Below are 21,645 nucleotides of genomic sequence, written 5' to 3'. Positions count from 1 at the left end.
CGTATACCGCCTGCAGTCCTTGGCAACATATGCCACTTGTGGTCCTTGGTAACTTATACTGCCTGCAGTCCTTGGTAACATATGCCACCTGTGGACCTTGGTAACGTATACCGCCTGCATCCTTGGTAACTTATACCACCTGTGGTCCTTGATATCGTACACCACCTGTAGTCCGTGGTAACATTTACCACCTGTAGTCATTGGTAACATATACCACCTGTAGTCCTTGGTATCTTATACCACCTGTGGTCCTTGGTATCTTACACCACCTGTAGTCCTTGGTAACATATACCACCCGTAGTCCTTGGTAACATATACCACCTGTAGTCATTGGTAACATATACCACCTGTAGTCCTTGGTAACGTATACCACCTGTTGTCCTGGATATTGTACACCAGCTGTAGTCCTTGGTAACATATGCCACCTGTGGTCCTTGGTAACGTATACCGCCTGCAGTCCTTGGTAACATATACCACCTATGGTCCATGGTAACGTATACCGCCTGCAGTCCTTGGTAACATATGCCACTTGTGGTCCTTGGTAACTTATACTGCCTGCAGTCCTTGGTAACATATGCCACCTGTGGACCTTGGTAACGTATACCGCCTGCATCCTTGGTAACATATACCACCCGTCGTCCTTGGTATCGTGCACCACCTGTAGTCCTTGGTAACATATACCACCTGTAGTCCTTGGTAACATATACCACCCGTCGTCCTTGGTATCGTGCACCACCTGTAGTCCTTGGTAACATATACCACCTGTAGTCCTTGGTAACTTATACCACCTGTGGTCCTTGGTATCGTACACCACCTGTAGTCCTTGGTAACATATACCACCTGTAGTCATTGGTAACATATCCCACCTGTAGTCCTTGGTAATGTATACCACCTGTAGTCCTTGGTAACATATGCCACCTGTGGTCCTTGGTAACATATGCCACCTGTGGTCCTTGGTAAGGTACATCACTTGTAGTCCTTGGTAACATATGCCACCTGTGGTACTTGGTAACGTATACCGCCTGCAGTCCTCGGTAACATATACCACCTGTGCTCCTTGGTAACGTATACTGCCTGCAGTCCTTGGTAACAAATACCACCTGTAGTCCTTGGTAACTTATACCACCTGTAGTCCTTGGTATCGTACACCACCTGTAGTCCTTGGTAACATATACCACCTGTAGTCCTGGATAACGTACACCACCTGTAGTCTTTGGTAACATATGCCACCTGTGGTTCTTGGGAAGGTACATCACCTGTAGTCCTTGGTAACATATGCCACCTGTGGTCCTTGGTAACGTATACCGCCTGCAGTCCTTGGTAACATATATCACTTGTAGTCCTTGGTAACTTATACCACCCGTCGTCCTTGGTATCGTACACCACCTGTAGTCCTTGGTAAAATATACCACCTTTAGTCCTTGGTAACTTATACCACCTGTGGTCCTTTGTATCGTACACCACCTGTAGTCCTTGGTAACATATACCACCTGTAGTCCTTGGTAACTTATACCACCTGTGGTCCTTGGTATTGTACACCACCTGTAGTCCTTGGTAACATTTACCACCTGTAGTCATTGGTAACATATACCACCTGTAGTCCTTGGTATCTTATACCACCTGTGGTCCTTGGTATCTTACACCACCTGTAGTCCTTGGTAACATATACCACCCGTAGTCCTTGGTAACATATACCACCTGTAGTCATTGGTAACATATACCACCTATAGTCCTTGGTAACGTATACCACCTGTTGTCCTGGATATTGTACACCAGCTGTAGTCCTTGGTAACATATGCCACCTGTGGTCCATGGTAACGTATACCGCCTGCAGTCCTTGGTAACATATGCCACTTGTGGTCCTTGGTAACTTATACTGCCTGCAGTCCTTGGTAACATATGCCACCTGTGGACCTTGGTAACGTATACCGCCTGCATCCTTGGTAACTTATACCACCTGTGGTCCTTGGTATCGTACACCACCTGTAGTCCTTGGTAACATTTACCACCTGTAGTCCTTGGTAACGTATACCACCTGTAGTCCTGGATATTGTACACCGCCTGCAGTCCTTGGTAACATATGCCACCTGTGGTCCTTGGTAACGTATACCGCCTGCTGTCCTTGGTAACATATACTACCTGCTGTCCTTGGTAACATATACTACCTGTGGTCCTTGGTAACGTATACTGCCTGCAGTCCTTGGTAACGTATACTGCCTGCAGTCCTTGGTAACAAATACCACCTGTAGTCCTTGGTAACTTATACCACCTGTGGTCCTTGGTATGGTACACCACCTGTAGTTCTTGGTAACTTATACCACCTGTGGTCCATGGTAACGTATACCGCCTGCAGTCCTTGGTAACATATGCCACTTGTGGTCCTTGGTAACTTATACTGCCTGCAGTCCTTGGTAACATATGCCACCTGTGGACCTTGGTAACGTATACCGCCTGCATCCTTGGTAACTTATACCACCTGTGGTCCTTGGTATCGTACACCACCTGTAGTCCTTGGTAACATTTACCACCTGTAGTCATTGGTAACATATACCACCTGTAGTCCTTGGTATCTTATACCACCTGTGGTCCTTGGTATCTTACACCACCTGTAGTCCTTGGTAACATATACCACCCGTAGTCCTTGGTAACATATACCACCTGTAGTCATTGGTAACATATACCACCTGTAGTCCTTGGTAACGTATACCACCTGTTGTCCTGGATATTGTACACCAGCTGTAGTCCTTGGTAACATATGCCACCTGTGGTCCTTGGTAACGTATACCGCCTGCAGTCCTTGGTAACATATACCACCTGTGGTCCATGGTAACGTATACCGCCTGCAGTCCTTGGCAACATATGCCACTTGTGGTCCTTGGTAACTTATACTGCCTGCAGTCCTTGGTAACATATGCCACCTGTGGACCTTGGTAACGTATACCGCCTGCATCCTTGGTAACTTATACCACCTGTGGTCCTTGATATCGTACACCACCTGTAGTCCGTGGTAACATTTACCACCTGTAGTCATTGGTAACATATACCACCTGTAGTCCTTGGTATCTTATACCACCTGTGGTCCTTGGTATCTTACACCACCTGTAGTCCTTGGTAACATATACCACCCGTAGTCCTTGGTAACATATACCACCTGTAGTCATTGGTAACATATACCACCTGTAGTCCTTGGTAACGTATACCACCTGTTGTCCTGGATATTGTACACCAGCTGTAGTCCTTGGTAACATATGCCACCTGTGGTCCTTGGTAACGTATACCGCCTGCAGTCCTTGGTAACATATACCACCTGTGGTCTATGGTAACGTATACCGCCTGCAGTCCTTGGTAACATATGCCACTTGTGGTCCTTGGTAACTTATACTGCCTGCAGTCCTTGGTAACATATGCCACCTGTGGACCTTGGTAACGTATACCGCCTGCATCCTTGGTAACATATACCACCCGTCGTCCTTGGTATCGTGCACCACCTGTAGTCCTTGGTAACATATACCACCTGTAGTCCTTGGTAACTTATACCACCTGTGGTCCTTGGTATCGTACACCACCTGTAGTCCTTGGTAACATATACCACCTGTAGTCATTGGTAACATATACCACCTGTAGTCATTGGTAACATATACCACCTGTAGTCATTGGTAACATATCCCACCTGTAGTCCTTGGTAATGTATACAACCTGTAGTCCTTGGTAACATATGCCACCTGTGGTCCTTGGTAACATATGCCACCTGTGGTCCTTGGTAAGGTACATCACTTGTAGTCCTTGGTAACATATGCCACCTGTGGTACTTGGTAACGTATACCGCCTGCAGTCCTCGGTAACATATACCACCTGTGCTCCTTGGTAACGTATACTGCCTGCAGTCCTTGGTAACAAATACCACCTGTAGTCCTTGGTAACTTATACCACCTGTAGTCCTTGGTATCGTACACCACCTGTAGTCCTTGGTAACATATACCACCTGTAGTCCTTGGTAACATATACCACCTGTAGTCCTGGATAACGTACACCACCTGTAGTCTTTGGTAACATATGCCACCTGTGGTTCTTGGGAAGGTACATCACCTGTAATCCTTGGTAACATATGCCACCTGTGGTCCTTGGTAACGTATACCGCCTGCAGTCCTTGGTAACATATATCACTTGTAGTCCTTGGTAACTTATACCACCCGTCGTCCTTGGTAAAATATACCACCTTTAGTCCTTGGTAACTTATACCACCTGTGGTCCTTGGTATCGTACACCACCTGTAGTCCTTGGTAACATTTACCACCTGTAGTCCTTGGTAACGTATACCACCTGTAGTCCTGGATATTGTACACCGCCTGCAGTCCTTGGTAACATATGCCACCTGTGGTCCTTGGTAACGTATACCGCCTGCTGTCCTTGGTAACATATACTACCTGCTGTCCTTGGTAACATATACTACCTGTGGTCCTTGGTAACGTATACTGCCTGCAGTCCTTGGTAACGTATACTGCCTGCAGTCCTTGGTAACAAATACCACCTGTAGTCCTTGGTAACTTATACCACCTGTGGTCCTTGGTATGGTACACCACCTGTATTTCTTGGTAACTTATACCACCTGTGGTCCATGGTAACGTATACCGCCTGCAGTCCTTGGTAACATATGCCACTTGTGGTCCTTGGTAACTTATACTGCCTGCAGTCCTTGGTAACATATGCCACCTGTGGACCTTGGTAACGTATACCGCCTGCATCCTTGGTAACTTATACCACCTGTGGTCCTTGGTATCGTACACCACCTGTAGTCCTTGGTAACATTTACCACCTGTAGTCATTGGTAACATATACCACCTGTAGTCCTTGGTATCTTATACCACCTGTGGTCCTTGGTATCTTACACCACCTGTAGTCCTTGGTAACATATACCACCCGTAGTCCTTGGTAACATATACCACCTGTAGTCATTGGTAACATATACCACCTGTAGTCCTTGGTAACGTATACCACCTGTTGTCCTGGATATTGTACACCAGCTGTAGTCCTTGGTAACATATGCCACCTGTGGTCCTTGGTAACGTATACCGCCTGCAGTCCTTGGTAACATATACCACCTGTGGTCCATGGTAACGTATACCGCCTGCAGTCCTTGGTAACATATGCCACTTGTGGTCCTTGGTAACTTATACTGCCTGCAGTCCTTGGTAACATATGCCACCTGTGGACCTTGGTAACGTATACCGCCTGCATCCTTGGTAACATATACCACCCGTCGTCCTTGGTATCGTGCACCACCTGTAGTCCTTGGTAACATATACCACCTGTAGTCCTTGGTAACTTATACCACCTGTGGTCCTTGGTATCGTACACCACCTGTAGTCCTTGGTAACATATACCACCCGTCGTCCTTGGTATCGTACACCACCTGTAGTCCTTGGTAAAATATACCACCTTTAGTCCTTGGTAACTTATACCACCTGTGGTCCTTTGTATCGTACACCACCTGTAGTCCTTGGTAACATATACCACCTGTAGTCCTTGGTAACTTATACCACCTGTGGTCCTTGGTATTGTACACCACCTGTAGTCCTTGGTAACATTTACCACCTGTAGTCATTGGTAACATATACCACCTGTAGTCCTTGGTATCTTATACCACCTGTGGTCCTTGGTATCTTACACCACCTGTGGTCCTTGGTATCTTACACCACCTGTAGTCCTTGGTAACATATACCACCCGTAGTCCTTGGTAACATATACCACCTGTAGTCATTGGTAACATATACCACCTGTAGTCCTTGGTAACGTATACCACCTGTTGTCCTGGATATTGTACACCAGCTGTAGTCCTTGGTAACATATGCCACCTGTGGTCCTTGGTAACGTATACCGCCTGCAGTCCTTGGTAACATATACCACCTGTGGTCCATGGTAACGTATACCGCCTGCAGTCCTTGGTAACATATGCCACTTGTGGTCCTTGGTAACTTATACTGCCTGCAGTCCTTGGTAACATATGCCACCTGTGGACCTTGGTAACGTATACCGCCTGCATCCTTGGTAACTTATACCACCTGTGGTCCTTGGTATCGTACACCACCTGTAGTCCTTGGTAACATTTACCACCTGTAGTCCTTGGTAACGTATACCACCTGTAGTCCTGGATATTGTACACCGCCTGCAGTCCTTGGTAACATATGCCACCTGTGGTCCTTGGTAACGTATACCGCCTGCTGTCCTTGGTAACATATACTACCTGCTGTCCTTGGTAACATATACTACCTGCTGTCCTTGGTAACATATACTACCTGTGGTCCTTGGTAACGTATACTGCCTGCAGTCCTTGGTAACGTATACTGCCTGCAGTCCTTGGTAACAAATACCACCTGTAGTCCTTGGTAACTTATACCACCTGTGGTCCTTGGTATGGTACACCACCTGTAGTTCTTGGTAACTTATACCACCTGTGGTCCATGGTAACGTATACCGCCTGCAGTCCTTGGTAACATATGCCACTTGTGGTCCTTGGTAACTTATACTGCCAGCAGTCCTTGGTAACATATGCCACCTGTGGACCTTGGTAACGTATACCGCCTGCATCCTTGGTAACTTATACCACCTGTGGTCCTTGGTATCGTACACCACCTGTAGTCATTGGTAACATATACCACCTGTAGTCCTTGGTATCTTATACCACCTGTGGTCCTTGGTATCTTACACCACCTGTAGTCCTTGGTAACATATACCACCCGTAGTCCTTGGTAACATATACCACCTGTAGTCATTGGTAACATATACCACCTGTAGTCCTTGGTAACGTATACCACCTGTTGTCCTGGATATTGTACACCAGCTGTAGTCCTTGGTAACATATGCCACCTGTGGTCCTTGGTAACGTATACCGCCTGCAGTCCTTGGTAACATATACCACCTGTGGTCCATGGTAACGTATACCGCCTGCAGTCCTTGGTAACATATGCCACTTGTGGTCCTTGGTAACTTATACTGCCTGCAGTCCTTGGTAACATATGCCACCTGTGGACCTTGGTAACGTATACCGCCTGCATCCTTGGTAACTTATACCACCTGTGGTCCTTGGTATCGTACACCACCTGTAGTCCTTGGTAACATTTACCACCTGTAGTCATTGGTAACATATACCACCTGTAGTCCTTGGTATCTTATACCACCTGTGGTCCTTGGTATCTTACACCACCTGTAGTCCTTGGTAACATATACCACCCGTAGTCCTTGGTAACATATACCACCTGTAGTCATTGGTAACATATACCACCTGTAGTCCTTGGTAACGTATACCACCTGTTGTCCTGGATATTGTACACCAGCTGTAGTCCTTGGTAACATATGCCACCTGTGGTCCTTGGTAACGTATACCGCCTGCAGTCCTTGGTAACATATACCACCTGTGGTCCATGGTAACGTATACCGCCTGCAGTCCTTGGTAACATATGCCACTTGTGGTCCTTGGTAACTTATACTGCCTGCAGTCCTTGGTAACATATACCACCCGTCGTCCTTGGTATCGTGCACCACCTGTAGTCCTTGGTAACATATACCACCTGTAGTCCTTGGTAACATATACCACCTGTAGTCCTTGGTATCTTATACCACCTGTGGTCCTTGGTATCGTACACCACCTGTAGTCCTTGGTAACATATACCACCTGTAGTCATTGGTAACATATACCACCTGTAGTCATTGGTAACATATACCACCTGTAGTCATTGGTAACATATCCCACCTGTAGTCCTTGGTAATGTATACAACCTGTAGTCCTTGGTAACATATGCCACCTGTGGTCCTTGGTAACATATGCCACCTGTGGTCCTTGGTAAGGTACATCACTTGTAGTCCTTGGTAACATATGCCACCTGTGGTACTTGGTAACGTATACCGCCTGCAGTCCTCGGTAACATATACCACCTTTGCTCCTTGGTAACGTATACTGCCTGCAGTCCTTGGTAACAAATACCACCTGTAGTCCTTGGTAACTTATACCACCTGTAGTCCTTGGTATCGTACACCACCTGTAGTCCTTGGTAACATATACCACCTGTAGTCCTTGGTAACATATACCACCTGTAGTCCTGGATAACGTACACCACCTGTAGTCTTTGGTAACATATGCCACCTGTGGTTCTTGGGAAGGTACATCACCTGTAATCCTTGGTAACATATGCCACCTGTGGTCCTTGGTAACGTATACCGCCTGCAGTCCTTGGTAACATATATCACTTGTAGTCCTTGGTAACTTATACCACCCGTCGTCCTTGGTAAAATATACCACCTTTAGTCCTTGGTAACTTATACCACCTCTGGTCCTTGGTATCGTACACCACCTGTAGTCCTTGGTAACATTTACCACCTGTAGTCCTTGGTAACGTATACCACCTGTAGTCCTGGATATTGTACACCGCCTGCAGTCCTTGGTAACATATGCCACCTGTGGTCCTTGGTAACGTATACCGCCTGCTGTCCTTGGTAACATATACTACCTGCTGTCCTTGGTAACATATACTACCTGTGGTCCTTGGTAACGTATACTGCCTGCAGTCCTTGGTAACGTATACTGCCTGCAGTCCTTGGTAACAAATACCACCTGTAGTCCTTGGTAACTTATACCACCTGTGGTCCTTGGTATGGTACACCACCTGTAGTTCTTGGTAACTTATACCACCTGTGGTCCATGGTAACGTATACCGCCTGCAGTCCTTGGTAACATATGCCACTTGTGGTCCTTGGTAACTTATACTGCCTGCAGTCCTTGGTAACATATGCCACCTGTGGACCTTGGTAACGTATACCGCCTGCATCCTTGGTAACTTATACCACCTGTGGTCCTTGGTATCGTACACCACCTGTAGTCCTTGGTAACATTTACCACCTGTAGTCATTGGTAACATATACCACCTGTAGTCCTTGGTATCTTATACCACCTGTGGTCCTTGGTATCTTACACCACCTGTAGTCCTTGGTAACATATACCACCCGTAGTCCTTGGTAACATATACCACCTGTAGTCATTGGTAACATATACCACCTGTAGTCCTGGATAACATACACCACCTGTGGTCCTTGGTAACATATACCACCTGTAGTCATTGGTAACATATACCACCTGTAGTCCTTGGTAACGTATACCACCTGTTGTCCTGGATATTGTACACCAGCTGTAGTCCTTGGTAACATATGCCACCTGTGGTCCATGGTAACGTATACCGCCTGCAGTCCTTGGTAACATATGCCACTTGTGGTCCTTGGTAACTTATACTGCCTGCAGTCCTTGGTAACATATGCCACCTGTGGACCTTGGTAACGTATACCGCCTGCATCCTTGGTAACATATACCACCCGTCGTCCTTGGTATCGTGCACCACCTGTAGTCCTTGGTAACATATACCACCTGTAGTCCTTGGTAACTTATACCACCTGTGGTCCTTGGTATCGTACACCACCTGTAGTCCTTGGTAACATATACCACCTGTAGTCATTGGTAACATATACCACCTGTAGTCATTGGTAACATATACCACCTGTAGTCATTGGTAACATATCCCACCTGTAGTCCTTGGTAATGTATACCACCTGTAGTCCTTGGTAACATATGCCACCTGTGGTCCTTGGTAACATATGCCACCTGTGGTCCTTGGTAAGGTACATCACTTGTAGTCCTTGGTAACATATGCCACCTGTGGTACTTGGTAACGTATACCGCCTGCAGTCCTCGGTAACATATACCACCTGTGCTCCTTGGTAACGTATACTGCCTGCAGTCCTTGGTAACAAATACCACCTGTAGTCCTTGGTAACTTATACCACCTGTAGTCCTTGGTATCGTACACCACCTGTAGTCCTTGGTAACATATACCACCCGTAGTCCTTGGTAACATATACCACCTGTAGTCATTGGTAACATATACCACCTGTAGTCCTTGGTAACGTATACCACCTGTTGTCCTGGATATTGTACACCGCCTGCAGTCCTTGGTAACATATACCACCCGTAGTCCTTGGTATCGTACACCACCTGTAGTCCTTGGTAACATATACCACCCGTAGTCCTTGGTAACGTATACCGCCTGCAGTCTTTAGTAACATATACCACCTGTGGTTCTTGGTAACGTATACCGCCTGCAGTCCTTGGTAACATATATCACCTGTAGTCCTTGGTAACTTATACCACCTGAGGTCCTTGGTAAGGTACATCGCCCGTAGTCCTTGGTAACATATACCACCTGTGGTCCTTGGTAACATATGCCACCTGTGGTCCTTGGTAACGTATACCGCCTGCAGTCCTTGGTAAGATATACCACCTGTGTCCTTGGTAACGTATAGCGCCTGCAGTCCTTGATAACAAATATCACCTGTAGTCTTGGTAACTTATACCACCTGTGGTCCTTGGTATAGTCCACCACCTGTAGTCCTTGGTAACATATACCACCTGTAGTCCTAGATAACGTATACCGCCTGCAGTCCTTGGTAACATATATCACTTGTAGTCCTTGGTAACTTATACCACCTGTGGTCCTTGGTAACGTATACCGCCTGCAGTCCTTGGTAACATATATCACCTGTAGTCCTTGGTAACTTATACCACCCGTCGTCCTTGGTATCGTACACCACCTGTAGTCCTTGGTAAAATATACCACCTTTAGTCCTTGGTAACTTATACCACGTGTGGTCCTTTGTATCGTACACCACCTGTAGTCCTTGGTAACATATACCACCTGTAGTCCTTGGTAACTTATACCACCTGTGGTCCTTGGTATCGTACACCACCTGTAGTCCTTGGTAACATTTACCACCTGTAGTCATTGGTAACATATACCACCTGTAGTCCTTGGTAACGTATACCACCTGTAGTCCTGGATATTGTACACCGCCTGCAGTCCTTGGTAACATATGCCACCTGTGGTCCTTGGTAACGTATACCGCCTGCTGTCCTTGGTAACATATACTACCTGCTGTCCTTGGTAACATATACTACCTGTGGTCCTTGGTAACGTATACTGCCTGCAGTCCTTGGAAACGTATACTGCCTGCAGTCCTTGGTAACAAATACCACCTGTAGTCCTTGGTAACTTATACCACCTGTGGTCCTTGGTATGGTACACCACCTGTAGTCCTTGGTAACTTATACCACCTGTAGTCCTTGGTAACATATACCACCTGTAGTCCTGGATAACGTACACCACCTGTGGTCCTTGGTAACATATACCACCTGTAGTCCTTGGTAACATATGCCACCTGTGGTTCTTGGTAAGGTACATCACCTGTAGTCCTTTGGAACGTATACCGCCTGCAGTCCTTGGTAACATATACCACCTGTGGTCCTTGGGAACGTATACCGCCTGCAGTCCTTGGTAACATATACCACCTGTCGTTCTTGGTAACGTATACCGCCTGCAGTCCTTGGTAACATATATCACCTGTAGTCCTTGGTAACTTATACCACCTGAGGTCCTTGGTAAGGTCCATCGACCGTAGTCCTTGGTAACATATACCACCTGTGGTCCTTGGTAACATATGCCACCTGTGGTCCTTGGTAACGTATACCGCCTGCAGTCCTTGGTAACATATACCACCTGTGTCCTTGGTAACGTATAGCGCCTGCAGTCCTTGATAACAAATACCACCTGTAGTCCTTGGTAACCTATACCACCTGTGGTCCTTGGTATAGTACACCACCTGTAGTCCTTGGTAACATATACCACCTGTAGTCCTTGTTAACATATACCACCTGTAGTCCTTGGTAACATATACCACCTGTAGTCCTGGATAACATACACCACCTGTGGTCCTTGGTAACATATACCACCTGTAGTCCTTGGTAACATATACCACCTGTGGTCCTGGATAACATACACCACCTGTGGTCCTTGGTAACATACACCACCTGTGGTCCTTGGTAACATATACCACCTGTAGTCCTTGGTAACATATGCCACCTGTGGTCCTTGGTAACGTATACCGCCTGCAGTCCTTGGTAACATATGCCACTTGTGGTCCTTGGTAACTTATACTGCCTGCAGTCCTTGGTAACATATGCCACCTGTGGACCTTGGTAACGTATACCGCCTGCATCCTTGGTAACTTATACCACCTGTGGTCCTTGGTATCGTACACCACCTGTAGTCCTTGGTAACATTTACCACCTGTAGTCATTGGTAACATATACCACCTGTAGTCCTTGGTATCTTATACCACCTGTGGTCCTTGGTATCTTACACCACCTGTAGTCCTTGGTAACATATACCACCCGTAGTCCTTGGTAACATATACCACCTGTAGTCATTGGTAACATATACCACCTGTAGTCCTGGATAACATACACCACCTGTGGTCCTTGGTAACATATACCACCTGTAGTCATTGGTAACATATACCACCTGTAGTCCTTGGTAACGTATACCACCTGTTGTCCTGGATATTGTACACCAGCTGTAGTCCTTGGTAACATATGCCACCTGTGGTCCATGGTAACGTATACCGCCTGCAGTCCTTGGTAACATATGCCACTTGTGGTCCTTGGTAACTTATACTGCCTGCAGTCCTTGGTAACATATGCCACCTGTGGACCTTGGTAACGTATACCGCCTGCATCCTTGGTAACATATACCACCCGTCGTCCTTGGTATCGTGCACCACCTGTAGTCCTTGGTAACATATACCACCTGTAGTCCTTGGTAACTTATACCACCTGTGGTCCTTGGTATCGTACACCACCTGTAGTCCTTGGTAACATATACCACCTGTAGTCATTGGTAACATATACCACCTGTAGTCATTGGTAACATATACCACCTGTAGTCATTGGTAACATATCCCACCTGTAGTCCTTGGTAATGTATACCACCTGTAGTCCTTGGTAACATATGCCACCTGTGGTCCTTGGTAACATATGCCACCTGTGGTCCTTGGTAAGGTACATCACTTGTAGTCCTTGGTAACATATGCCACCTGTGGTACTTGGTAACGTATACCGCCTGCAGTCCTCGGTAACATATACCACCTGTGCTCCTTGGTAACGTATACTGCCTGCAGTCCTTGGTAACAAATACCACCTGTAGTCCTTGGTAACTTATACCACCTGTAGTCCTTGGTATCGTACACCACCTGTAGTCCTTGGTAACATATACCACCCGTAGTCCTTGGTAACATATACCACCTGTAGTCATTGGTAACATATACCACCTGTAGTCCTTGGTAACGTATACCACCTGTTGTCCTGGATATTGTACACCGCCTGCAGTCCTTGGTAACATATACCACCCGTAGTCCTTGGTATCGTACACCACCTGTAGTCCTTGGTAACATATACCACCCGTAGTCCTTGGTAACGTATACCGCCTGCAGTCTTTAGTAACATATACCACCTGTGGTTCTTGGTAACGTATACCGCCTGCAGTCCTTGGTAACATATATCACCTGTAGTCCTTGGTAACTTATACCACCTGAGGTCCTTGGTAAGGTACATCGCCCGTAGTCCTTGGTAACATATACCACCTGTGGTCCTTGGTAACATATGCCACCTGTGGTCCTTGGTAACGTATACCGCCTGCAGTCCTTGGTAAGATATACCACCTGTGTCCTTGGTAACGTATAGCGCCTGCAGTCCTTGATAACAAATATCACCTGTAGTCTTGGTAACTTATACCACCTGTGGTCCTTGGTATAGTCCACCACCTGTAGTCCTTGGTAACATATACCACCTGTAGTCCTAGATAACGTATACCGCCTGCAGTCCTTGGTAACATATATCACTTGTAGTCCTTGGTAACTTATACCACCTGTGGTCCTTGGTAACGTATACCGCCTGCAGTCCTTGGTAACATATATCACCTGTAGTCCTTGGTAACTTATACCACCCGTCGTCCTTGGTATCGTACACCACCTGTAGTCCTTGGTAAAATATACCACCTTTAGTCCTTGGTAACTTATACCACGTGTGGTCCTTTGTATCGTACACCACCTGTAGTCCTTGGTAACATATACCACCTGTAGTCCTTGGTAACTTATACCACCTGTGGTCCTTGGTATCGTACACCACCTGTAGTCCTTGGTAACATTTACCACCTGTAGTCATTGGTAACATATACCACCTGTAGTCCTTGGTAACGTATACCACCTGTAGTCCTGGATATTGTACACCGCCTGCAGTCCTTGGTAACATATGCCACCTGTGGTCCTTGGTAACGTATACCGCCTGCTGTCCTTGGTAACATATACTACCTGCTGTCCTTGGTAACATATACTACCTGTGGTCCTTGGTAACGTATACTGCCTGCAGTCCTTGGAAACGTATACTGCCTGCAGTCCTTGGTAACAAATACCACCTGTAGTCCTTGGTAACTTATACCACCTGTGGTCCTTGGTATGGTACACCACCTGTAGTCCTTGGTAACTTATACCACCTGTAGTCCTTGGTAACATATACCACCTGTAGTCCTGGATAACGTACACCACCTGTGGTCCTTGGTAACATATACCACCTGTAGTCCTTGGTAACATATGCCACCTGTGGTTCTTGGTAAGGTACATCACCTGTAGTCCTTTGGAACGTATACCGCCTGCAGTCCTTGGTAACATATACCACCTGTGGTCCTTGGGAACGTATACCGCCTGCAGTCCTTGGTAACATATACCACCTGTCGTTCTTGGTAACGTATACCGCCTGCAGTCCTTGGTAACATATATCACCTGTAGTCCTTGGTAACTTATACCACCTGAGGTCCTTGGTAAGGTCCATCGACCGTAGTCCTTGGTAACATATACCACCTGTGGTCCTTGGTAACATATGCCACCTGTGGTCCTTGGTAACGTATACCGCCTGCAGTCCTTGGTAACATATACCACCTGTGTCCTTGGTAACGTATAGCGCCTGCAGTCCTTGATAACAAATACCACCTGTAGTCCTTGGTAACCTATACCACCTGTGGTCCTTGGTATAGTACACCACCTGTAGTCCTTGGTAACATATACCACCTGTAGTCCTTGTTAACATATACCACCTGTAGTCCTTGGTAACATATACCACCTGTAGTCCTGGATAACATACACCACCTGTGGTCCTTGGTAACATATACCACCTGTAGTCCTTGGTAACATATACCACCTGTGGTCCTGGATAACATACACCACCTGTGGTCCTTGGTAACATACACCACCTGTGGTCCTTGGTAACATATACCACCTGTAGTCCTTGGTAACATATGCCACCTGTGGTCCTTGGTAACGTATACCGCCTGCAGTCCTTAGTAACATATACCACCTGTTGTCCTTGGTAATCTATACCACCTGTAGTCCTTGGTAACACATGCCACCTGTGGTCCTTGGTAACGTATACTGCCTGCAGTCCTTGGTAACAAAAAACACCTGTAGTCCTTCGTAACTTCTACCACCTGTGGTCCTTGGTATCGTACACCACCTGCAGTCCTTGGTAACATATACCACCTGTAGTCCTTGGTAACATATACCACCTGTGGTCCTTGGTAACATATACCACCTGTGGTCCTTGGTAACGTATACCACCTGTGGTTCTTGGTAACGTATACCGCCTATGGTTCTTGGTAACGTATACCGCCTGTGGTTCTTGGTAAAGTATACCACATGTAGTCCTTGGTAACGTGTACCACCTGAAGTCCTTGGTAACGTATACCACCTCTGGTCCTTGGTAACATACACCACCTGTAGTCCTTGGTAACATATACCACTTGTAGTCCTTGCTAAAGTATACCACATGTAGTCCTTGATAACGTATACCACATGTAGTCCTTGGTAACGTGTACCACCTGAAGTCCTTGGTAACGTATACCACCTCTGGTCCTTGGTCTGCATCCTTTCGCCATAGCTGTAGAGCCTTTATTTGGCAAGGGAAGGCAGTGAAAGTGATATATGGTTGTTGAGAGTTTATTAAATGTGCTCTGCGTCCTCTTTTTCAAGGGCAACATTTTGAGTGTTCTTCAGTTACATGGTAAGATAGAATGTTCCTAGTGTTGCTTCTTAGTATTTCAACGCGGAGTTTGATCCAGTTTCTATTGTTTTGCTTAATGGTCCAAACAGTCCACATTGGGTAGGGTTGTGCATGGTGAGCAGTTGTTCTTAAATCTTCTACCTCTTAACATGCAGCAGTTGCATTCTTATACCAGATTATGTTGCCATCTTGATGATGTCGTATTGCTTTTGTAGGCAATGGTATTTTTCCTACTTTCATCTGCCAATTTCATGTACATGACATAAGTACATCAGTCACAGAGGCACTATACTCTGGGCCCACCTCGGTTTTCTTAGATGTGGAGTCCTATCTCCTGGCTGCATTCTACACTTTTGGATAAATACCTGTTTAGCATCTTCCCCTCCCCTGGGGGTTGTTTTATATCCTCTACAGTACCTGATCTTGAGTAGGTGGACATCGATAAGTTTGCATCCATTGACAGTGGTACCTCCAATTATTGTTTCATTTCCTCAAATGTTGGTTACTTTTCATAGGGCTGGTGAAATGACTGACTTGGTATCTTCTGCTGCAACGCCCCTGCCTTCATTTCGATTCAACCTGATAGGTTTTCTTTGCTCGGTGTAACTTGTTGCTGGTTTTTAGTAGTCAATTCTTCTCGTGAGAAGTGTAGCCTTATGGGCAGTATGCATTGCATGTAGTTCCCACGTACTCTATTTTGACATTGTAGGTTTATGGCTAGGAGTTTACTTCTGCTGCCAAGTCAGTGGTTTTTGAGAGCAGCTCATGCCTGTTTTAGCATGGTAACCCCACAAGTGTTGAAGCAGTGACTATACATTGAGGTCTTCATCCACTTGTGCACTGATTTGAAAGCCTGTTTAATTGTGGATTGTTTTTGACAGGCTTTATACCGGCTCTAGATTTTAAAAAGAATCTCCCAGCAGAGTGCCAAGATGTAAGGATGCCCTAGTTAATGGCTTAGGTAGTTCTGATGAAAGGCTCATCTGTCTGTTGTAAGCGTAATAAATATTACCTTCCACCAAATATTATGGTAAACAAATTACAGCGCTGCACATCTTGAAGGAAGCAAGACCGGGTCATCTACTCCTGGAATCAGACCGGTGCTTCACAGTGCTACTTTTGTTGGAAGAATTAGACTCTAGAATGACTTATGAAGCACTCATTACACTAGAAATACATTCTTACTGTGGGGAAAAATCTCACCAAGCTATGCTGGACTTAATATAGATTTTTCTCAGAGAAAGTAACCTAAATCTCACTAGAAATGCATGTAGGTTAATCTGAAAAAGTAACGATGGTTTGATTGTCTTGAAACTTTCAGCTTTGATTTGAATGTGATTAAAGTGTTCTTGTATGTCCTAGATCAGGGTTCTTATCCTAGAGTCCGCAACCCCTGCTCAGGGGGTCTACGGCTGTTAAAAAAATTAAATACCATTAGCAGATTAATAAAGTATCATAAAGGAGCACAATTGTAAAAGTAAAATGCGCCATAAACGTGAAGGAATTTGAAATTGGAGTTGGTATCCTTAGCTGATTAATGGTAGAAGAGCTAGTCCAGCAAACAAAGACTAGTATGGATGACTGGTTGCTTCTATTGAAGCACTGGTATGGTCTGACAAAATAAGAGCATGCACTGGCACATATCTGTCTTTTAAAATAAAATCACATTTTGGAATGCTCCATCCCAACCACTAAAGTAAAAATGTAGCTTTTGTATATTTTTTGTTTGTGAGTTAAATAATAATGGTTGCGATATGTGTATCTGTTGGTTGTATACTTGTTTCTGTATTTTTTTTGTACTGTTTTGAAGTGTAAATCATAGAAATTGCTTAGACAAGATGCCTTGGCTTCCATTTGTGATTAAGTGGGGGGTCCACAGAAGTCAAAACTTTAGGAACCGAAGTCGTAGATTAGGCAATTTGCCTTTACCTATCATCAGACTTATTTAACACTGAGAAGTTTTTTAAGGACAGCTCTAAAACTCAAATGAATACAAAATATAAATTCAGTAAAAACGAATATTTACCTTGCAGATCCAGAGATGGCCATTTATATAATGTCTGTTCGAGATATTTAAAACAAATTACATTAGAAGGCGATTTTGATACAGATGTCAGCAGCTTTATACAAGGGAGAAATAACAAAATGTTTGCACTTTTTAAATATGAGATTTTTCTAACTGTATTTTCAATAATTTCCATAGGGCCTTGGGCGCAAGAAGGTTGACAAAAACAAAGGGCAGCAGGTTTCTCAGAACTTTATTCTATGGAGTCATGATACACCTCCAAAAACAACCAGCTATCTTGATGGTTACACCAATTACCAGACATCGTATACAAGCCCGGAAGGTGTGTGCACCAGTGAACGCGCTTTTTGTGGACGCTATGCAAAATGTCACATGGCAAAGTCGCTATGTGTTGAAGCTATTCCTGAGAAATCGGACTTATGCCATCTGGATACCAGCATGCAGGACAAAATACCATCAGGAACGGAATCTGTTACCCAGCCTCCCACCTGTAATTCATCTAACCCAACCTCAGTGCAGTCTTTGTAGTTTGTCCATTTGTATACGTAATGGAAAATAATACAAGCAAATGTGACCGACTCAACCACTAAATGGTGTAGGTATTGCCTAACATTTTTATATTTGTGTTTCACATAAGCGAAAACTGGATTTGCGCCTCTAAATATGTACTAGAAGTAGACAGTAACTTTTAGCGACTTATTTTCCCCAAAAAATCCAAGACATTTAAATACAGTGGAACTCATTCACAAACTGCACTTTGTAGTACGTTTTGAAGTACTACAAAACATACTACAAATTGCAATTCACAAACTATGTGTAGAGTTTTACGCCTTGTCTATATTTTTGTGTGCAGAATTCCGCACCTTGATGTGGAGTCTCCATACACTTACGTTTTAATAGTAAATGTGGGTAGGACTAGGAGGGAGTGGGTGGTAAAAGAGGTAGACTAACTATAAAAGTGGATGAGATTGGGGAGAGTAAGTGAGGGTCAAGTAAAGCCTTAGGGAGGGACTACACCCACCCACATAAGAATAAGCCAATTGCATTACTCTGTTGGGAGACATGCAACTTACACTTTTGTAGCACTTTTGTAGTACGTTTACACTTTATGAGCCTGATTCACATAGGTAACTTACACTTTTGAGTAAGTTTACTTCTTTTCGATATTCACAAACTGCACTTTTGTAGTAAGTCCAGCTCTAAAGATGGCCAACCACAGGTATTGCAACACCCTACCACAGAAAATAATGCAGGTAGGGACTTACTACAAAAGTATAAGTTACTATAAATGTGCAGTACCGAAAAGTAGTAAACTTACTCAGAAGAGTAATATGCTACAAAAGTGTCGTTTGTAAACAGAACTATGTCGCACATTTTTGTAGCACTTCTGTAACACTACAAAACCTACTACAAAGTGCTTTTTGTGAATCAAGCCCAGAGTTTGTGAATACCAAAAGTAGTAAACTTATTTCAAAGTGTAAATTACTCAAAAGTGTATGTGACCCTTGTGAATCAAGCCCATTGTCAATGTAGCACATATTCGTCTTTAAGCATTTTTTTTAAGTCGCAGACCCGGAAGTACTCATTAACCCCTTGACCACGGCGAAAATTTCGCCACGGTGCGGGTGATTTATGGCGTGGGCGTGGTTCGGACGGCGCCCGGCCGTCCTCCGCACACGCCCACCGTGACGTCGGACGGCCGCCCGACGCATGCAAGGGGTTAATGCATATTATGAGACTGCTTATAAATAATTCAGTTAGTGGTGTGGGCTACATAAAAATGTTGTTATGAACAACTATTGTTAAAGTAATTTTCTACCGGCAAAAAAAATGTTAATCATGTCAATCATGTGCTCTGCCCTTTGTAGTGTTTCTAGACTAATTTAGTTAAATCATACTATACACCACTGCTACAGCTCTCTGAAGAAGCCATCGCCCTGGCCATAAAATATCAACAAAGACTGTGAGTGCCACTTCTGAAGGGGGCCTGTGGTATGGAATAACAGCTGGCAGTGTTCCCATGACCCTGATTTCACCTGTTGCCGTCTGACCTTACTGATAAGTGAAGGGCTGGCTCCCTGCTGTTAAAAAAGAGCCCGAGTGTGAGAGATAAGATAGTCTGTCTGTCTGTCTCAGGCTAAGACACCCCCAGGAGGCCCAAAAATAAGCACAACATTGCACTTTTTGCCACGAAGGACGTTAGTTATGTTATGTTATTTAATTATTTTTAGAGCACGTAGCTACTCGATAGTGTCCTGGCCCCAGGTAGTCAGGGGTATGCGGCTGTCCGAAGCCCCTGCAGGGGGCCACTAAAGAGGACAGCCCTCTAGTACCATCAGGGCACCCCACACCCCCTTAGGGGCAGGGACTCAGGGAGGTGTCTCCCCAGCCTTGTCGCGGCACGCTAGGCGAGCATCATTTCCTGGGCGTGAGGACAGGGGGAGGGGTATATAGGCCTCCCCCACCACATTGTCGTCCTCTTTCACGCGCCCGATACGCCGGCTACACACGGTCTGCCTGTCCGGGGTCATCCCGATCCCCTGGGAGCTGTTTAATTGCAGTGAGTAACTAGATCTGCCCCCCCCTCCTACTCCCTTTCGGTTGGGCATGACCGGCTTATGCTGGGCGACGACCCGCCAGTGGGTGGGGGGCACAGCTCCCGAGGGCCTAGGACTGCGACACCCCGCCCGGGCTAGGCCAGGCGGAGCCGACCAGGGAAGGGGGCATAGCCGAGGTTGGCCGATTCCCCTCCCAGGCAGGGCATTTTGGTCCGAGCGGGGCCTAGGGTTTGCACGTGGTGGCCCGCGGGCTGCTCCAAGAGTGGACGGCGATGGGGGTGGCTGCCCGCATGTGAGTGAGGGGAGCAGGTTGTTTGTCTTTGCGGTCCCCCTTCCCGTTGCCAGCCTTTTGCTTGGTGTGGACCTCCCTCCTCGGGAGGGGCACTCGCACAAGATCGCAGCCTGCAGGCTGCCCGAGCGGGGCCTGAGGCGTGAGCATTGCCGCAGCCTCCTTTTCTCCTTGGTGCCCGGGGCTAGCACTGTACTTCATGGTGATTGGGGATCACTTGTTCGGTGGTTCCGGTCATGCGGTGGGGCACGCAGCCTGTCGTGTCGGCCTGGGCCCCTTGTAGTTGTGGTCGCTTGGGGGTGTGCACGCAGTCACGGTTTTGGTGAGTACAGCGAGGCTTGGAGGGGCCAAGTGGACATGCCTGTGTGTTCCCATTGGCCTGGCCCTCCCGGGGTTGCGGGCGACCCCAGGTCTAGAGGTGCGCAGGAGGGGGGAGGGTGCACTTGTGACCACTCGCGAAGGCGGCTTGTCCCGGTGCGACCACCTGCCCCCTTCTACCCCAACCCCCCCCCCCCCCCCAGGTAGTGCCAGATCGGAGGCATGGGTTAAAGGCAGCTGAGCAGCTGGACCTGTCTGCGGACCCTGGCGGCTCCCGACCGCATCAGTGCTGGAGCATGGCGAACTGGGTACGCTGCGAGGGCGGTGTGAGAGGTGGCGCCCTGCTCGTGCTGTGACGGAGGTGTAGTATGCCAGTAAGTGCGGGAGCCATCACAAATCAAGTAAGCAGGTGGCTCTCGAATTCTCAGGCGTTACTGTGACGCCCTGCTCGTGCTGTAACGGAGGTGTAGTATGC

The 21,645-nt window shown here is 46.3% G+C and overlaps 1 protein-coding gene across 1 annotated transcript in view; it reads left to right on the top strand.

The window, feature by feature from the left end:
• TEX36 (testis expressed 36) overlaps positions 1-19,865 on the top strand; it is a 104,107-nt gene extending 84,242 nt beyond the window's left edge. The window contains exon 4 of the mRNA XM_078643522.1: positions 18,183-19,865. Coding sequence (XP_078499648.1) covers positions 18,183-18,533 — 351 coding nt within the window. The 3' untranslated portion in view covers positions 18,534-19,865. The remainder of the gene's footprint in view (positions 1-18,182) is intronic.
• Positions 19,866-21,645: the final 1,780 nt, after the last annotated feature.

Source organism: Lissotriton helveticus, chromosome 5_1 (assembly GCF_964261635.1).
Source record: "Lissotriton helveticus chromosome 5_1, aLisHel1.1, whole genome shotgun sequence".
NCBI lineage: Eukaryota > Metazoa > Chordata > Amphibia > Caudata > Salamandridae > Lissotriton > Lissotriton helveticus.
This window is presented reverse-complemented; position numbering and strand designations above follow the sequence as displayed.